At 40.3% G+C, this 21,463-nt stretch overlaps 1 protein-coding gene across 2 annotated transcripts in view; it reads left to right on the top strand.

Annotated features, from left to right (window-relative positions):
- The window catches only part of LOC126291800 (molybdenum cofactor biosynthesis protein 1), a 135,059-nt gene that overhangs the window by 36,321 nt on the left and 77,275 nt on the right, over positions 1-21,463 (top strand). For both annotated transcript variants that reach the window (XM_049985497.1, XM_049985498.1), the window contains exons 4-6: positions 185-411; positions 14,587-14,811; positions 21,054-21,199. In XM_049985497.1, coding sequence (XP_049841454.1) covers positions 185-411; positions 14,587-14,811; positions 21,054-21,199 — 598 coding nt within the window. The remainder of the gene's footprint in view (positions 1-184; positions 412-14,586; positions 14,812-21,053; positions 21,200-21,463) is intronic.

The following is a 21,463-nucleotide window of genomic DNA, read 5'->3' as shown; positions in this document are numbered from 1 at the left end:
TCTTAACTTGCATTCTTCAATTCAGTTTATTAACCCTTCTCACCTCCATGTATTTGGGCAAATGTACAGTTAACTTTAAGAAATTTGTATTCTCAGTTTATCAACTGGAATTTTGTTTCATATGCAGCAGCAATGTTTGAAATTATTTATTTCAGTTTCTTTAGAATAATTTGCTGTTTCACAGGTGCCTTGAAAAAAATAAAAAATCTGGAAAGTGTCTTAATGACAACCAATGGCCTGATGTTGACAAGACAGCTGGTTGCCTTGCAGAGGGCAGGGCTTGACGGTCTGAACATCAGCTTAGACACCCTGCAGTCCCAACGTTACAACCAGATCACGAGGAGGAAAGGCTGGGAGCGTGTTATGGCTGGCATAGATCTAGCATTACAACTTGAATACGACCCTGTGAAGGTATTACTACTGCAGCTGTCATTGCATTCTGACTTTCATAAGAATGTTAATGCAAGAATAACCATTTTAAGCAATACACCCTTGCCCTCGCCCCCATCCCCAATCCCACCCTCACCCCTCCCTCAACACTGCAGCTGTGAGTGAAAGAAGGTATATTAAGACAGAAGAAGTAAATTTTAGCTAACAGTGCTAACAGTTTCATAGTTTATACAACATAAAAAAGTATGCCTTGCAAGTTTACCAATTAAATATCTTATATTTTTCTCCCAAGAGAGTCATAAGAGCCTCAATATCTTTACACTTTCTCTTTTTCTTTTGTGTCCTTAGTTTCCTCTTTTGTGGTATTGTCTTGAAAAACAATTGTTTGGAAAAATTATTTGCTTAATTCCATAGTCACACTTTTGTTGTGTGTAATTACTACTGGTTTCGGTACCAAGTACTAACATCAGGTCATCTTATTATCAAAATAACTTTGCAAAATAAAACGCTTTTGTACGACTGCAAACTAGACATACCATTTCAGGGTGCAGTTTACATCTATTGAAAGCACAACAGTGACCTTTACTTCTACTCCTACTGAGGTAAGTGACCTTGATGAATGCACTCAAGAAGTTGTTATTTATTCCATATGTAGCTGCCATGCAGAATCATATTTTGTATTAGTTTATCCTTCCTCTTCCACATGGTTAAACCATGTCTCTGCAGCCACAGCTTCCTCTCTTCAGCAGTTTTCTTCATCTCCTTGTATGAAGAACATCCCATTCATTGATCATATTGTTTAAGTAGGATGTTCTTAGTCATCCCCTTGTTTTCTTGCCTATAATCTTGCCTTCAAAAATCCTTTGTAAAAGATTATCATGTCCAGTTAAGTGTCCAGTGTATTTTGCTTTGCACTGGCCTGTAACTTTCAGTGGATCTTTCTTCTGTCCTATTTCCTTTAATTTTTCTGTCAATCCAGCTAGTTCTTGTAATTCTTCTCCAGAACCACATTTCCACAGCTTTGAGGTGAGCTTCCTTTGGTTTTTCTAATTACAAATTTCGCAATCATGTGTTAGAACACTCCACACAAAGGTCTTTGCAAATCTTTTCTCAGTGTGGAAGCTGACGTGTTTATTCAATTGCAGGTTCTTCTTATTTTGGAAGTCACTCTTCACCTGTGCTATTCGTTTCTTGTATTCCATGAGGTATTGATTGTTTTCCTGCAAAATGCTACCAAGATAGTGAAATTCATTTACTTTCTTGAGTTGCTCATTGTCTGTTCTTATGCCAGTCCTACCTCCACCTCCTTTTTTATCTGTAGCCATAAATTTTGTCTCCTCGACATTCATTTTTAGCTTTAGTTTTATCATTTCTTGATTTAAGACCCTAATCATTTTTATTTAGTTCTTTCTCTGATTTACTATTGCAATGTCGTTGACAGATTTGAAGCAGTGTATATGCATGAAATTGATTTTCTACATCTGCATCATGCTCTGCAAACCATCTAACTGTGTGTGGCAGGGAGTTCGTCTCATACCACTAACTGATCCCCTCTGCCTTGTCCCACTTGTGAATAGTGCATGCGAAGAATTATTGTCAGTAAGCCCCTGTTTTATCTCTAACTTTTCATATTTTCTTCTCATGATCATTTCGTAAGTTGCATATGGGAGAAACGAATATATTCTCGGGTTGTGCTCTCTCTCGAAATTTTGGTAGTAAATCTTTCTGTGATACACAACTGCTCTTATATGGCATCTGCAAAAGCATCTCTGTAATGATCCCCTGACAAAACACTCCGCACTTCAGTGGGTCTTCTTTATCTCTTCGGTCAGACCTACCGGGTAAGGACACAAGATTGATGACCAATCAAGTACCTTATTTACATTCATTTAAGATTCTTCCTGTGAGTCTTAGTCTGGCATCTGCTTTTCCTATTACTTATTTTATGTGGTCATTCCACTTTAAGGCTGCTCTGGATAGTTACTTCTAGATATTTTATGGTAGATACCGTTTCCAGCAATTTGTCATTAGTAGGGTAGTTGTACAGTACTGGATTTCTTTTCCTGTGTATGTGTGATATATTACATTTATTTATGTGCAGGGTCAACTGCCAGAGCCTGCGCCATTCACCAGTCCTCTGCAGGTCATTGTGCAAATTTGTACGGTCTTTTGTAGTTGCTACTTTCTTATAGACAACTGTAGGAGCTTCTGACACTTTCTACTAGATCATTTATACACTTTTCAAACGTAATGGTCCTATCACATTTCCTTGGAGTATTCCAGAAATTTCTTTTTGAATCCTGTCATCTTTCCTTTAATTGTTGTTATTACTTCCTCGATGAACATATTAAGTACGTAAGGTGGTAGAAGGCACCCAGCTCTCACTCCCCTTCTGGTTTCACTTCTTTCATGCTACTATTAATATCCAGTTCAGTACTCTGACTTTTGTATATGCTCAAAATTATCTATCTGTCCTTTCACTTTGTAAATTACCCCAAGGAATGATGATATGATTGTAATCCGTTTATTAAACAATATTTTAACTATATAGTATGCTTTCTGATTGTAGGGTGGCTTGATGATGGTATTTGATACCAAAATTAGTCATCATTAGACAAAATGAAAGTGCAGCTATAAATAAAAGCAAGTCATTTTTTGGATTGTGCCAGTTGTTGTTCCAAATAACAGCATGTCAGGAATATGTACTAAATTATTTGTCTGTGATGACTTCACAGCTTAGAACACTAAAGCACTAATGTCAAATGCCCAGAAAAGTGAACAAGGGTAAAGACAAAAGTTTCACGACAGGATGTTGCGTCACCATACTTGGAAGACAATTATAGCCATAGACAGAAATATAAAGGAAACTGGCTCATTTCAGCTGTGGAGACATAGTCGAGGTTCTCAGTAAAGAATTGTTAGCACAGTAGAATTTATAAGGAGACATGTCAGTTTGTGTGAGGGAAGGTTGATTGGTAAGTACCCATCAGCTTTCTCATAAAACTCAAAATTTGAACAATACACATCGAGGAAAAGGTAGAAGTGCAACAGTGTCAAACCTATACAATAATATCAATCATCCAACAGTTTTGCAAAATCCCTAATTGTACTTACTTACTTAGACTTGCTGTGTACCATATAAGGAACTGGTTTCCACCAGTGCACTTGATCAGCTGCCAAGTTCTCATCTTCCTCCAAGTTTGTGTCCATGCATTGAAGATTCTTTGCAAAAGTTTCAGGTGTAAAAGGTCTTCCTGTACATCCGTATCTGACCATTGATTTCCACAACAGTGTTAATTTTGTGATTCTTCCACCTTACACGCGTCGAACATAACCTGAGAGCTTCAGTCTTCTATCAGCAAGAATTTTGTGCAGGCTGTGTAGACCTCATATTCTCAGCACTTCATCATTTGTAACTTGGTTGGGATAACTGATCTTCAGAATTCGTCTCGAACATTGTTGGTGAAAAATATTGAGACTGTGTGCTGATTTTACTGACATTGTCCAGGTCCCACACACATAAATGGCTGTTGGTAGAATGATAGAGGAGTACAGCCAAAGCTTTGTTGACATATTATAGACCTAATTGCCATATTGACTGGTTTTCCAGTTCTGTTGGTGATTTCTGCATCTGTGACCTCATTATTACATATAAAGCTACTGAGTCAACATCTTGTAATATCTTCTATTGCACTGCAATTGGGCAAGAGACAAGTAATTTCCACTTACTTTGCATATTCTGTCTGCCTTATCTCTATTAATTTTCAATCCTACACAACAGGGCATTTAATAAGAAAGCAGATAAAAATTAACTTGATGCCTTCCAAGGAGACGGTCTCTCTACTCCTAGGTCTCTCTACTCCTAGGTCTCTCTACTCCTAGGTCTCTCTACTCCTAGGTCTCTCTACTCCTAGGTCTCTCTACTCCTAGGTCTCTCTACTCCTAGGTCTCTCTACTCCTAGGTCTCTCTACTCCTAGGTCTCTCTACTCCTAGGTCTCTCTACTCCTAGGTCTCTCTACTCCTAGGTCTCTCTACTCCTAGGTCTCTCTACTCCTAGGTCTCTCTACTCCTAGGTCTCTCTACTCCTAGGTCTCTCTACTCCTAGGTCTCTCTACTCCTAGGTCTCTCTACTCCTAGGTCTCTCTACTCCTAGGTCTCTCTACTCCTAGGTCTCTCTACTCCTAGGTCTCTCTACTCCTAGGTCTCTCTACTCCTAGGTCTCTCTACTCCTAGGTCTCTCTACTCCTAGGTCTCTCTACTCCTAGGTCTCTCTACTCCTAGGTCTCTCTACTCCTAGGTCTCTCTACTCCTAGGTCTCTCTACTCCTAGGTCTCTCTACTCCTAGGTCTCTCTACTCCTAGGTCTCTCTACTCCTAGGTCTCTCTACTCCTAGGTCTCTCTACTCCTAGGTCTCTCTACTCCTAGGTCTCTCTACTCCTAGGTCTCTCTACTCCTAGGTCTCTCTACTCCTAGGTCTCTCTACTCCTAGGTCTCTCTACTCCTAGGTCTCTCTACTCCTAGGTCTCTCTACTCCTAGGTCTCTCTACTCCTAGGTCTCTCTACTCCTAGGTCTCTCTACTCCTAGGTCTCTCTACTCCTTCAAGTCTGTGTAAGTGCAGACCAGACGTGGTTTAAATTCAGAGAAATAGTATCGACATCAATTAAGAGATATATACCAAATTAATTGAAAGGATACCAAATAATTTAAAAGGGTAGTGCACAAAACAGGTCAAAACACTGCTGCAGGAGCAGTGAAGAAAAGCATGTCAACATTTAACAGAATGCAAAATCTCAAAGATTAGTGTTGTTTTACTGAAGCTCGAAACTTAGGGTGGGTTTCAGTGCAAGATGTGTTTAATAGTTCCCACAGTGAAACTTTGTTTTGAAATCTGGAAGAAAATCCAAAGAGGTTCTGGTTGCATGTATAGTACACCAGTGGCGAGACACAACCAATACTTTCACTGCGCGATAGCTGTGGTAATGTTACTGATGACAGTGCCACTAAAGCAGGGTTACTAAACACGGATTTCTGAAATTTCTTCACCAAAGACAACAAAGTAAATATTGCAGTATTCTAATCAAGAACAACTGCAACTGTGAGTAACTTAGAAGTAGTTATGTTTCTTTCAGAGTATGCTGATACAGTAGCTTCATTAGAAATCATATACAGCCGCTCATTTGATAAGGATCCATACCTAGAGACTGGAAAGTTGCTCAGGTCACAGCAATGCTCAACAAAGAAAAGAGTGTGGTGTGCATACTGTAATACCTTTGGTACACACACCATCAGATTATTTGACTTGTCGCTCTAACGAAGTAGGCAAGTGTCAGCAATATGTCTCGTGGTCTTATTGTGGTGTGCCGCTAGGTCAGACGATAGAAATGCCACTAGCACACTTAGAGTAGCAGATTGATGGTGACCAACTTTAAACAGAACTTGATTAATTTCCAAACACATTTATTAAAATAACTAGCATAAAATTACATTACTTGATTCTGGATGCTATTTACAATTGACAATCTGAAGTTCCTTTGGTCTTGGTACGCTAATCTTATTCTCACATATCTCTGATACTTGACAAAATGTCTATTCATTTATCTTCATGGCTATGTACAGGAATCTGATAATCTTATTAGGTGCAGACTGAAACTTGACTGTAGACTGGTACAGACTAATGCAGACTGACTAATCGGAGGTCTGTGCACCCGTTATAATACCTCGCGCATTCATGTATCACTGTGCGAGTGTGATCCTCGAGGAGAAAAGGTTCTATGTTAGCAGCAATCTCATTGGCTGCGTTACATATTAATACATGGATCGGCGGAAGCAGAATTTGGTCCGTCTTTATGGCAGCGCCATCTCGTAGAGCGGAGACGGACGAGCGCTGCGCCTGCGCTGTTGTGCTTAGCGGGGCACACTCTAGTGGGAAAGTTGGTTGTGTACATGCTGACTACGCGGAACTATGTACACAACAAGGAGTACTCTGCTAAGTAACAGACTCATATCACTAAAGTTGATTTGCATTTGGATTTTGGAAGATATATTGTGTTTGAATATTATGAATTATCTTAAAGATAATTTATTGATAAATAGCCAAGACAGATTCAGAAATATCAATCTTTCAAAACACAGCTAGCTCTTTATTCACAGAAAGTAATAAGTGCTGTCGACAGGGGATCTCAAATTGATTCCATATTTTTAGATTTTCAGAAGACTTTTTCAAACAGTTCTTCACAAGTGACTTCTAATCATATTGCGTGCCTATGGAGTATTGTCTCAGTTGTGCAACTGGATGTGTGGTTTCTTGTCAGAAAGGTCACAGTTCATAGTCATTGATGGAAAATCATCAATTAAAACAGAACTGATATCTGACATTCCTCAAGGAAGTGTTATAGACCACCTGCTGTTGCCGATCTACATTAACAATTTAAGAGAGAATCTGAGCAGCCCTCTTAGATTGTTTGCAGATGATGATGCTATCATTTACAGTCTTGTAAATCATTTACTGTCTTGTAAAGTGATCAGATGATCAAAATGAACTGCAAATGATTTAGACTACATATCCATATGATACAAAAAGTGGTAACTGACCTTAAATAATAAAAATTGTGATGTCATCTGCATTAGTAGTGTTGTGTACATAGTTCCGCGTAGTCAGTGCGTACACAACTTTCCCACTAGAGTGCACCCCGCTAAGCACAACAGCGCAGGCACAGCGCTCGTCCGTCTCCATACTACGAGACCAAATTCTGCTTCCGCCGATCCGCGTATTAATATGTAACGCAGCCAACGCGATTGCTGCTAACGTAGAACGTTTTCTCCTTGGGGATCACACTCGCGCAGTGATACCTGAACGCGCGAGGTATTATAACGAGTGTACAAACCTCCGATGAGTCAGTCTGCACCAGTCTGCATTAGTCTGTACCAGTTTATAGTCAAGTTTGTCTGTGCCTAATAAGATGACCATATTCCTGTACATAGTCATGAAGATAAATGTATAGACACTTTGTCAAGTATCAGAGAAATGTGAGAATAAGATTAATGTACCAAGACCAAAGGAACTTCAGATTGTCAATTGTTAATAGCATCCAGAATCAAGTTACGTAATATTTAAAGCGTGCAAGTGGCATTTCTATTGTCTGACCTAACGGCAGAAGATAAAACGCGCCACGATAAGACCACGAGACATATTGCTGACACTTGCCTACTTCGTTAGAGCGACAAGTCAAATAATCTGATGGTGTGTGTACCGAAGGTCTTACAGTACACACACCACAAGTAGTAAAAGGCATCTACTAAATTTTGGTTACATGTTAATTCACGCAGATCTAAAGGCTGTGAAGTCTATTGAATACTTAGGAATTACATTTACATATAACTTAAATTGGAATGCTGACATAGATAATATGGTGGGAAAGCAAACAAAACACTGTGATTTATTAGTAAAACACTTAGAAGATTAGGATTACTAAAGAGACTATCTACAACTACGCTTGTCTGTCCTCTTCTGGAGTATTCTGCATGGTGTGGGATCCTTACCAGATTGGACTGACAGAGGACATCATTTAAAAGTGTGAAGATGGGCAGCTCATTTTGTATTATTGGGAAACAGGAAAGAGCATGCCACAGATATTGCATTTGAATTGGGGTGGCAGTCGTTAAAAGAAAAGCATTCTGTTGCAACAGAATTTCAATCATCAACTTTCTCCTCCAAATGTGAAAATATTTTGTTAACGCCCACTTACATATGGAGAAATGATCATTCTAATAAAAACAGAGCTTGTACAGAAATATTTAAGTGTTAGTTTTCCCTCAAATGCTGTAAGGGAGTGGAATGGTAGATAAATAGGTTGAGGGTGGTTCTCTGAACCATCTGTCAGCATTTAATTGTGAATTACAAACTAGTCATGCAGATATAGATAATGTAGATAGGCTTTCAATATTGTGCACTGATTCTCTAATTTTATACATTGCTCAAATTCTTTCGTGGCACTCTGTAGTGACCCCTTTAAAATAACACTTTGCCAGTCTTCTTAATATGTATTTTGGTAACCAGGTTGATAAGAAGTTACAACAATACTCTCTTATTACTCCCCACTTTTGGGTGTTATTAATGAACAAATCGCCGCAGTGTTCTGTAACAGTTACAGGTTGAAGTTTCCTGCTGATGAAACCAATATGATTTTCTGTGTTTCTGAGCATACAGGTTGTGTATGCTGTTTGAAGTCTGGTGTATGCTGAATCAAATGTTTTTATTGTTGTGATCTTCCATCTGAAGATTGGTATCACGGAGTTGCCCACGCTAGCCTATACTGTGTGACCCTCTTCACCTCTGCATAACTACTGCAGCGTACAATAACTTGAACTTGCTTACTGCAGTCAGTTTTTGGTCTCCTACAGTTGTTACCCCCATTATATTCACAGATGAGCACATATTGTGGAAATTGCATATTGTAATGTAGGATGCAATAATAACGTATGGAAAGTTTCAGTTGAAAATTACGAGTTACTTAAGAATAAAGGAGACGACTCGCCAAATGGCAGAAGCGCTGTGTCACCGATAGGCACACTAACAAAAGGTGCATAGAATGAGATTTCATTCAGCAGCGGAGTGTGTGCTGATATGAAACTTCCTGGCAGGTTAAAACTGTGTGCCGGACCCAAGAGTCGAACTTGGGACCTTTGCCTTTTGTGGGCAAGTGCTCACCATCTGAGATGTCCATGCACGACTCACGACCCGTCCTCACAGCTTTACTTCCACCAGTAACTCGTCTTCTACCTTCCAAACTTAAAAGATAAGTTGCTTGGCAAGCTTCCAGAATGCACGTTCTTTTTCTAGCTGTAGGGGAAATTTGCGCGCGCGCGCACACCCATGCACGCACGCGCGCGCGCGCGCGCGCGCGCGCGCGCTCGCACACGCACACGCGCACGCGCACGCGCACGCGCACGCGCACGCGCACGCGCACGCGCACGCGCACGCGCACGCGCACGCGCACGCGCACGCGCACGCGCACGCGCACGCGCACGCGCACGCGCACGCGCACGCGCACGCGCACCCGCACGCGCACGCGCACGCGCACGCGCACGCGCACGCGCACGCGCACGCGCACACGCGCACGCGCACGCGCACGCGCACGCGCACACGCACACGCACACGCGCACACACACACGCGCACACACACACGCATGTCTCCTTATGTTGTGGTCGCTCAACTGCCAGCTCTTTACTGGCCCACGGTGAGTGTTCTGGAGTGAGGTGGGGCTGTAGTGTGGGGTGGGATGGAGTGGGTTGAGGTGATCTGAGGGATGGAGAGAGATGGGAGGCAGGGAGGGGTTTGGAGGGAAGCATTTAGTGGCTCGTGGGAGAGTGGGGAGCCATCTGTGGGCCAGCTAGAGGTGCAGGTAGAGGGGTCAGGCAACAGACATCTGTGCACTCATAGACTAGGGTGTGACGTGAGATAACAGAACACAACTAGCGGTGTGTGTGTGTGTGTGTGTGTGTGTGTGTGTGTGTGTGTGTGTGTGTGTGTGTGTGTGTGTGTGGCCCGGGGGGGGGGGGGGGCGGCTGGGCTGGGAGTTAACTTGGATTTAGGCCAGGAAACTTACGGGAGCAAAGGATATGCTGTTAAGTATGGCTCCCAAAGTTGAGTATTCTTAAATAAGATCAGCTGGTGCCAGTGCATTGGAAAGTAACTGCCACACAAAGTGCAATTATGGCTTCATTTTCTTTATGGATTTTAAATAGTCTGCAGAGCAAATTGAATTAGGAGGATCAGTCATTTGTGTGGGTCTAGGAAAGTAAATTGTAGAACCAGATAAAAAGCGTGCAAGACAGGAGGGGTATCACTGCTCATCACTGCTGTATCATGCTACTAGTACGTGTCAGTGTGAGTGCACAGAGAGTGGTGTTGCCGTACGTGCGTCTTTGAATTGGTCACCGACTGATCGGTGCAGGTCGGCTGCCGGAGGCCGTCTCTGGGAGGCAAGTTTGCGGCGTGGTCCCAGCCGTGCTATCTGCTGGCGACTCGCACATATATACGTGTGGAACAGTGCTGACTGACTCTCTGTGTGATTCTAGTTTGTAATGTTCTGTGTCTTGTGGAGTCCTTAGAGGCATATTGTTCGGAGGTTATTATTAAAGCCATATTTGTGCGACTTGGATCACACTTGGGTATTACTTGGTTAGTACATCACCACAAATATATGGACCAGGAATGTACATGCTTTGACAGTTTGCTACGACTCTCTCTTGTAGGACTGACATGGTAGCTGCCTTGCGTTTCATAATCACTCTGACCTTGTTGACCAGAAACCGAATCTTAGTACAGTCATGATTTCCCTGAAGAGATTACATGGCAGCAGAGACTTGTAAAATTGTGGTACCCATTTCTCTGACCAATGAAGATTCATTCTATACCTTCAGATACAGTGACGTGTAGGAGAAGAACAGCAAGAAATACATAGCTCCTCTAGCGGTAATGACAGTTTATCACCTCCCAACACTAATGTGCCAATGTTTCAGTGCATTTTTGAATATGTTTATTAACAGATTCACCAACACAACAAAAATTTACGACCTCAGTAGCATCTTATTTCTTAACTCATACTTTACTATTCATCAGAATCTTCATCGCTGCTCTCTGATTCGTCGGAGCTCCCTGCTGTACTTTGTTTTATTTCATAGTCAGAATTAGTTGAAATACCATCTACATCCTCTCCTTTGGATTCAACTTCTTCAATATTATCTTTCAAAGCCAACATCTGCTAATCTGTGAGACTGAAATGATGAGCCATACTACTCTATTTCACTGTGCCTATGTGTTTCATTTGTATAACATTGTATCCCATCATAGATGCTGCACTTACATTTCATATCTGCATTGCAGCAGCATACACAATAAAATTTACAACATGCAGCAATCAGCAGTGCTTAGTTTATTGAATAGGTAAAACGTGCCATTGTCCCAGTTTCTCATATTCCCAAGATTTGATTCTGCCAAATTCTGTACTCTCTGAAATAGAATGTTTAATCCAAAGATGAAAGTGGTACCAGTTTGTTGCAGTACTGATAGTATTGTTTATTACTCATCTTGCTGAATGAAGTGCATACCGTGTCCATTCTGAAAGGTTTGCAGAAGTAATGCACACACCAGTTTTCTAAAAACTTACATTGAGATGGTGCTCTCCTTCCTCTTGAACAGATTAGTACAGCCTTTCAGATTACTCCACAATATGCCTCTTGGCAAGGTTATTCAGGCAAAGTTTATAGACCTTATAACGACAGTATTATGAAAAGGATAGATTGCCAGTCACTGTATAATGTAGATGTTGAGTTGCAGGCAGGCATAAAAAAAAGACAAAAAAACAATTAAACACACAAGCTTTTAGTGCACGCGCACACGCACACACACGCACATGCACACAAACACACACACACACACACACACACACACACACACACACACACAAACACGCATTCACGCAAATGCAGATCACACATACATGACCACTGTCTCAGGCTGCCAGGGTCAAAATGGGAGTAAGTGTGCATCATGGAAAAAACAACGGTTGTGTGTGTGTGTGTGTGTGTGTGTGTGTGTGTGTGTGTGTGTGTGTGAGAGAGAGAGAGCTGCGCGCGTGTGCCTTTGTGTGTGTGTGTGTGTGTGTGTGTGTGTGTGTGTGTGTGTGTGTGTGTGTTTTACACTTTGGAAGAAGACTTTCTGATGGAAAGCTTACATGTTTATTAGTCTTTTTGTTGTGCTTGTCTGCGACCTACCATCTCCTGTATACAGTGAATAGCAAGTATATTTTTTTATAATGTGGTCATTATTCCATCCTAGATTTTCTATTGTTTGTTTCTTTTAAAGACCTTACAAAGACAGTTACTGATGGTTTCTTTTTTCTTATTGGAGAAGAGTAAAACAATATGGGGGCCAGATGTAGATTGTAAATGAATATGGTTGTAAATGAATATGGAATAGAGGATTTTTATTCTCCCTGAATGCAGTGTAAATAAGGTCACCTCACACATTTCGTTTCTGGCAGCACCTGCTCCTCAACACATGACTGTCCCCCACCACCCCACCATAGTCTTAAAGTTTTATCCTGTAGCACTTCTGGGCGGACAAATAGATGAAGGATGTAGTTTAAAACAGTATAACTAAATTAAAAAGTCAAACGGCCCTTTTATAGAGTGTGCCATCATTATTTAAACGTACTAAACGTCAAAACAGTCAAAAGCATTTTTTTTTCATAAGAGTAGAAAATTGTAGTAAAATTCATGAAAGGATTGTTTTAAATTGTTATATCTTAAATCAATAAGCGTGTCAGCATTTCCCAGGATTTTCTGGCTTAATTAAGAGTAAGCCATGTGACCACAGTGGTCAGACAGTGGACTTGGATTTGAGAGGACAACGGTTCAGAGTCCCATCTTGCCACCAAAATTTGGGTTTTTCTTGGTTTCCCTAAATGATTTAAGACAAATACTGGTATGGTTCCTTTGAAAAGATGACATTCGGCTGAGGAAGATAATTTCTGTGGCAGGTCTGATGACACAGTGCTGGTGAAAGCACGAGTGTTTCAGAGCACACCGTTCATTGCGCATTGTTAAACGTAGGGCTCCGCTGCAGACACCTCCTTATGTTCCCATGTTGATGACACTGTTGAATTACAATTTCTGTGGCACACTAACATTGAGATTGGGCAGTGAATCAATAGAAATGTGTCATCTGGTTGAATCATTCGTGTTTCGCGTTACACCTGGTTGACAGTTGTGTGTGCACACACTGTCATCAGAGTGAATGGGTGCTCGAAAGGTGCACTTTGCTACAGACATAGGCCAGTGGGAGCAATATTATGCTATGGAGGACATTCACCTGGACTTCTGTGGGTCCTGTGGTAGTAACTGAAGGCATCAGGATAGCTTTGGTTTGTGTGAACATTATTGTGCACTATAACACCCCTTCATGCTTGATGTCTTTCCTAATTAAGGTGACATGTTTCAACAAAATAACTTTCAGTGTCGTAAGGCCATAATCAAATTCACCTCTTCTGAATCTGATGGAATACATCTGGGATGCTATCACATAGCAGTTCTGTACCCAGAAAGCACTGATCTGCAATTTATGGGAATTACATGACCTATGCACAGACATGTGGTGCTGCATAGCTCTGGAAACATATCTCAGATTTGTCGAACTCGCCCCTCACAGAACCACTGCTGTATTGTGTTCCAGCAGTGAACAAACACATTATCAAACAGGAGGTCATAATGTTCTGTCTCATCAGTATACATCTTCAGTGCCTGAATGAAACATGTGCTCTTCTCCTTTTTTGTACCATTGTGTGTATGTGTATAATTCAGGTAGCTGGACTTTCTACCATTTAGGCTTGTTTATATGAAATCTGTCAATATTACCACCTGCACAGATACTTGATGCTCCTTTTGTGAAGACTTTTTATCTTGAGAACACTTTTATCTTTGTTTCACAAATGGCAGCACAGTTTCAAGAAAGCTTCTTAATTTCATGTGATAGTTGAAATAATACCTCCACCAAAGTATGTGTGTGTTGAAGTGGGGGGAAAAGACTGAAGATATCTCTAGTTTAATTTTCATAAGTTGTTAAGAAGGTCAGCAGCTTGACATGCTAAGATAAATTTGAGAGTTGGTAATTTAACTGAATCAGTAAGGTATATAAATATAACAGACTTGCTGAACCATTATTTTGTAGGTTAGATTACATTAGATTCAGTTTTTGTTCCATAGACGCAAGAAATGAGATGATTCTCGTGGGTATGCAACATGCCAGAAAGTATAACATAAAAAACATAAAACATTTGAATATAGTACTTACTACCCTGTTCATTTGTCAGGAGATTGTCAAACCAGCTTAATACAATACAGTAAACCGGAACAGCTAATATTTACAGAATTAATACACTGTCAGAATGAAACATTGTTATGCACTATTAATAAATTTATCATACAAAAAGTACCTAATCTTGACTGTTGTGACAAAGTGCTGTCAAAACTGAAATCTAACAGACATTCTTATTTCAGCGGGCCTAACAGTCATCTATAGAGTAGAAGGAGTAGTCTGTCAAAAAGTCTTTCAAACCCTGTTTAAACCATGCTTTATCTGATACCAAGATATTAATAGTGTTGTATGGTGATTTATATTTCTTTCTTCCACAGATAAATTGTGTTGTAATGCGAGGTTTTAATGAAGATGAGGTGTGCAGTTTTGTGGAGTTAACAAAAGACAAAAATGTCGATGTAAGATTTATTGAGTACATGCCTTTCAGCGGCAACAAATGGAATGATGGGAAGATGGTCTCATTTAGTGAAATGCTCCAAATAATTAGAAAACAGTGGCCTGATTTTGAACCTCTTCCCAATGGACCCAATGATACCTCAAAGGTAAGTGCAGTAGTACATATGAACATACATTGAAAATAATTTAATGTTTGTAACTTGCTAGCAATCACAAACATACTTCCCATCTGCTGGTCGTATGAGAGATGGACTGGTTAGTTATTCTGCAACTCTCCCCATTTCCTAAACCTCGACAACCATTTCTTTTTTTCCCTATTTCTGTCGCTTCCGTGTTTCTGCCAGAAGAAGAAGAAGCCACCGGCTCTGGAAGTTTGCACATTTCCATAACTTTAAGGGGAATTAGAACGGAATTTTTTTTTATCACATTTTTGGATTTTTATCTCATTAGAAAAATTGCAGTTCTCTGAATAAAATTATATGTACATCACTTATAAACTCACATGGGAAGTATTTTATTTTATTTTTTAAAATATAATCTACACCGGTTTTAAATGTTAAAATTTTTACCAGCGTTACTTCAAGATCTAATAAAATTAGTAATTCTATATATATATATATATAGAAGACTGTGGATTGCTGTGTTTTAAAGGTTAAATTACATGTTAGTATTGGTAGCACTGTCAAAAACAGTATCGTATTCTTTCATAGTATAAACACGCGTTGTACGTCAGAATGCTAATGTTTTTCTGAGGAAAAGTGACGAATAGATCGATAAATCTCTCGAAAAGTAAAGTATGATGCCGAAACGAAGTGATTTTAGCAAACGTGGGTTTCATGGTAATAGATGTTCGAATAAAGAGAAACATTGTGTTCAACATGTGGCGTGTGAAGTTGCAGACAGTGTAATACAGACATACTCATCAGTATTTAGAGAAACACCTATTAGTACTTTAACCGAACGAGGTGGCGCAGTGGTTAGCACACTGGACTCGCATTCGGGAGGACGACAGTTCAATCCCGTCTCCGGCCATCCTGATTTAGGTTTTCTGTGATTTCCCTAAATCGTTTCAGGCAAATGCCGGGATGGTTCCTTTGAAAGGGCACAGCCGATTTCCTTCCTAATCCTTCCCTAACCCGAGCTTGCGCTCAGTCTCTAATGACCTCGTTGTCGATGGGAGGTTAAACACTAATCACCACCACCACCACCATTAGTACTTTTAAGATTAAAATAAAATGTTGTGATAACACAGTTTTCTCAAATAAAAGTGATGTAAATGGTAGGTTAGGTTATGTTCTGCTAGATTTACACATCCTAACAAGGGTGTTAGGTGAATGTGTGTTATCATCATTTGTGCCAGTTTATATATATATATAATATTTCATTTTGGAATTCTGGTAAGTGTTGTTGTTGTTGTTGTTGTGGTTGTGGTTGTGGTCTTCAGTCCAGAGACTGGTTTGATGCAGCTCTCCATGATACTTTATCCTGTGCAACCTTCATGTCCCAGTACCTACTGAAACCTACATCCTTCTGAATCTGCTTAGTGTATTCATCTCTTGGTCTCCCTCTACGATCTTTACCCTCCACGCTGCCCTTCAATACTAAATTTGTGATCCCTTGATGCCTCAGAACATGTCCTACCAACCAATCCCTTCGTCTAGTCAAGTTGTGCCACAAACTCCTCTTCTCCCCAATCCTATTCAGTACCTTCTCATTAGTTATGTGATCTACCCATCTAACCTTCAGCATTCTTCTGTAGCACCACATTTCGAAAACTTCTAATATCTTCTTGTCCAAACTGTTTATCGTCCACTTTCACTTCAATACATGGCTATACTCCATACAAATACTTTCAGAAATGACTTCCTGACGCTTGGATCTATACTTGATGTTAACAAATTTCTCTTCAGAAACTCTTTCCTTGCTATTGCCAGTCTACATTTTATATCCTCTCTACTTAGACCATCATCATTTATTTTGCTCCCCAAATAGCAAAACTCCTTTACTACTTTAAGTGTCTCATTTTCTAATCTAATTCCCTCAGCATCATCCGACTTAAGTAGACTACATTCCATTGTCCTCATTTTGCTTTTGTTAATGTTCATCTTATACCCTCCTTTCAAGACACTGTCCATTCCGTTCAACTGCTCTTCCAAGTCCTTTGCTGTCTCTGACAGAATTAAAATGTCACCAGCGAACCTCAAAGTTTTTATGTCTTCTCCATGGATTTTAATACCTACTCTGAATATTTGTTTCCTTCACTGCTTGCTTAATATACAGATTGAATAACATTGGGGATAGGCTACAACCCTGACTCACTCCCTTCCCAGACGCTGCTTCCCTTTCATGCCCCTCGACTCATAACTGCCATCTGGTTTCTGTACAAATTGTAAATAGCCTTACGGTCCCTGTATTTTACCCCTGCCACCTTCTGAATTAGAGAGTATTCCAGTTAACATTGTAAAAGCTTTCTCTAAGTCTACAAATGCTAAAAACATAGGTTTGCCCTTCCTTAATCTAGCTTCTAAGATAAGTCGTAGGGTCAGTATTGCCTCATGTGTTCCAACATTTCTACGGAATCCAAACTGATCTTCCCCGAGGTCGGCTTCTACCAGTTTTTCCATTCGTCTGTAAAGAATTCGTGTTAGTATTTTGCAGCAGTAACTTATTAAACAGACAATTCGGTAATTTTCACATCTGTCAACACCTGCTTTCTTCGGGATTGGAATTATTATATTCTTCTTGAAGTCTGAGGGTATTTCGCCTGCTTCATACATCTTGCTCACCGGATTGTAGAGTTTTGTCAGGACTGGCTCTCCCAAGGCCGTCAGTAGTTCCAATGGAATGTTGTCTACTCTGGGGGCCTTGTTTCGACTCAGGTCTTTCAGTGCTCTGTCAAACTCTTCAGGCAGTATCGTATCTCCCATTTCATCTTCATCTTCATCCTCTTCCATTTCCATAATATTGTCCTCAAGTACATCGCCCTCGTATAGACCCTCTATATACTCCTTCCACCTTTCTGCTTTCCCTTCTTTGCTTAGAAATGGGTTTCTATCTGAGCTCTTGATGTTCATACAAGTGGTTCTCTTTTCTCCAAAGGTCTCGTTAATTTTCCTGTAGGCAATATCTATCTTACCCCTTGTGACCCCTTGTGAGATAAGCCTCTACATCCTTGCATTTGTCCTCTAGCCATCTCTGCTTAGCGATTTTGCACTTCCTGTCGATCTCATTTTTGAGACGTTTGTATTCCTTTTTGCCTGCTTCATTTACTGCATTTTTATATATTCTCCTTTCATCAACTAAATTCAATATTTCTTCTGTTACCCAAGGATTTCTACTAGCCCTCGTCTTTTTACCTACTTGATCCTCTGCTGCCTTCACTACGTCATCCCTCAAAGCTATCCATTCTTCTCCTACTGTGTTTCTTTCCCCCATTCCTGTCAATTGTTCCCTTATGCTCTCCCTGAATCTCTGTAGAACCTCTGGTTTAGTCAGTTTATCCAGGTCCCATCTTCTTAAATTCCCACCTTTTTGCAGTTTATTCAGGTTTTAATCTACAGTTCATAACCAATGGATTGTGGCCAGAGTCCACATCTGCCCCCTGAATCTCTGTCTTACCATTATATAATCTATCTGAAACCTGTTCGTATCTCCAGGCTTCTTCCATGTATACAACCTTCTTTTATGATTCTTGAAGTAAGTGTTAGCTATGATTAAATTGTGCTCTGTGCAAAATTCTACCAGGTGGCTTCCTCTTTCATTTCTTACCCCCAATCCATATTCACCTGCTACGTTCCCCTCTCTCCCTTTTACTACTTGTACTACTGTAGTAGGTGTGGGCTTCATGTCTATCTTGGCCACAATGTGGCATTCACTATGCTATTTGTAGTAGCTTACCCGCACTCCTATTTTTTTTATTCATTATTAAACCTACTCTTGCATTACCTCTATTTGATTTTGTATTTATAACCCTGTACTCATCTGACCAAAAGTCGTGTTGCTCCTTCCACCGAACTTCACTAATTCCCACTATATCTAACTTTAAAACTATCCATTTCCCTTTTAAAATTTTCTAACCTACCTGCCTGATTAAGGGATGTGACATTCCACACTCCGACCTGTAGAACGCCAGTTTTCTTTCTCCTGATAATGACTTCCTCTTGAGTAGTCCTCGCCCGGAGTTCCAAATGGGGGACTATTTTACCACCAGAATATTTTACCCAAGAGGACGCCATCATCATTTAACCATACAGTAAAGCTGCATGCCCTCGGGAAAAATTACGGCTGAAGTTTCCCCTTGCTTTCAGCCGTTCGCAGTATCAGCACAGCAAGGCTGTTTTGGTTAGTGTTACAAGGCCAGATCAGTCAATCAACCAGACTGTCACCCCTGCAACTACTGGAGAGGCTGCTCCCCCTCTTCAGGAACCACACCTTTGTCTGGCCTTTCAATAGATACCCCTCCGTTGTGGTTGCACCTACGGTACGGCTATCTGTATCGTTGAGGCACACAAGCCTCCCCACCAACGGCAAGGTCCATGGTTCATGATAAGTGTAAAGATAATTATTTTGAAGTAAATGTTAGGTGGTCTTATGGATTGAGAACTATTGGAAAGGACACACTGCAGCAGAAACAATGTGATGAATATGCCATGCCCACATTGTAAAATCGACAAGTATGCAGGATTTATTGGTGCTGCAATGGAATCTGTTGCATGTGAGTTAATGAAGGATGCTGCAAATGAAGCTGTTGAAATAAATGATGATATGACTGACAAACCAGTAGCTTTTGATGGCAGAAGCAGTTCTAATAAATCTATTGCTACGATGATCAGTGTGGATACTGTAAAGGTTATAGATTTCCAGATTTTAACCAAGCATTGTTATAAGTGTAAATCAGGGAATGAAGAAGGGCATATCTGTGACAGAAATTATGAAGGAACAACTGGTGGTATGGAGGCCTCTGCAGATATTGAGATTTTTAGTCAATCTGTGAACTAAAGGGGAGTGTGTTACACTAAGTTTGTAGATGATGGAGACTCAAAAGCATATAACAGTGTTGTAGTCGCTCAGCCCTATGGTGAGCTGATTATCACAAAACTGAGATATGTTGGTCGTGTCCAGATGAGAATGGGCACCGGGTTGAGGAAGTTGAAACAAAGTTTGTGAGACAAGAAACTTTCTGATGGTAAAACCATAAGAGGCAGGCTGACAGACAAAATGATTGGTGCACTACTGCATTGTTATGGGGTGGCCATTAGAAACAATACTGAGGATTTGTTGAAAATGAAGCAGGCAGTATGGGCTACCTTCTTCCACAGACTGTCAGCTGATGAAAAACCAGCACACAACCTTCGCCTCCTGGATGTGATTCATGATGCAATTACCGTGATGCCCAGTACTCAAACAGATCATACAGCCATAAACATTCCATCCAAGCAGCACTTATGGATATCACAAAACCTATTTACAGAGACCTGGAAAATCCTGAATTACTGAAGAAGTGTCTGCATGGTCAGATTCAAAATCCCAATGAGTCATTCAATAATCTTATACCAAAACCTGTTTTTGTTGGAATGAAGACACTGTAGTGGGGAGTCAGTGATGCTGTTATTGCTTTTAATAATGGTAACATTGGTAGGTTGAAAGTGCTACAGCGCATGGGAATTAATCCTGGAGCAAACTGTATCAGAAAACTTGAACGGATGGACATGGTTTGCATTGATAAAGCAGAGTATGCAGTGCAGATGGCCACTAAGGAGCCCAGAAAGAAGAAAAGAAGAAAAAACTTGGAAAAAGATCAAGAGGATGATATACAGTATGGCGCAGGATGCTTCTCAGTAACCAAAAATAAAAAATTAGCATATATTGAGTTACAGTGTTTTGAAACTTTAAAAGCCGTTCCTGAAAATTTACATTTTCTGTTGCATTTTCCCCTAAATCTCAGAAATTACTTAGAGTAGAGTATTCAAATTTTCATGGAGTAATAACATACATAGCCTGAGTCCACTGAACTAAAAGAAGAACATAATGTTATGGATAATTAAAATTATTTAGTATAATGTACAAAAAAGTACACAAAATTTTAACTGTGTAGTTAAGAAATTGTATTACCGAAAGTAGTGGCAGAAACGCAATTATTTTAGTTCATTAGACTCTGAACATACAGTTTAATGTCCTGTAAAATTTTCCTGTCAGTGGCTACAGTGGTTCCTGAATTACAGGGAAGTCAAGTCACTAAATTTAACATTGTCGGAATAGGACATTCCAACTCCCCTTAATGCACATTTTCTCTTTCCTCCACTTGGTAAGTAGCCTATTTCAATTGAGCAACACATTTATGGTATTTTCACAACAGCAGTAGCTATTTTCTTACAATTTCTTTTTGCAGGCATACCATGTTCCGGGATTCAAGGGACGTGTGGGATTTATTACCTCAATGAGTGAACACTTCTGTGGCACATGCAACCGTTTACGGATAACAGCTGATGGAAATTTGAAGGTGTGTCTCTTTGGGAATTCAGAAATATCTCTCAGGTAAGTGATGAAACATTGAATAAGTGTGTCAAAGTGAGGATTCACTTGAGAAAACCATAAAATTACTAGAAGGCTGACTGATCAGTATTTACCTTCAGGAAGTGAAATTCCAAAACTTCTTGTAGACAAATTCTTTCCTCTTGTCCTCACATTAAGTGAGAAGCTCTTGTCAGGGAGTCCGAGTGACCTTTCAGACCTTCAGAAACCTATCCCTCTTTCCTCTCTCATGAAGGAACTAACAGTTCCAAATGCTGAGTATAGAAT

This window comes from Schistocerca gregaria, chromosome 9, assembly GCF_023897955.1.
Source record: "Schistocerca gregaria isolate iqSchGreg1 chromosome 9, iqSchGreg1.2, whole genome shotgun sequence".
NCBI classification, from domain to species: Eukaryota; Metazoa; Arthropoda; class Insecta; order Orthoptera; family Acrididae; genus Schistocerca; species Schistocerca gregaria.
This window is presented reverse-complemented; position numbering and strand designations above follow the sequence as displayed.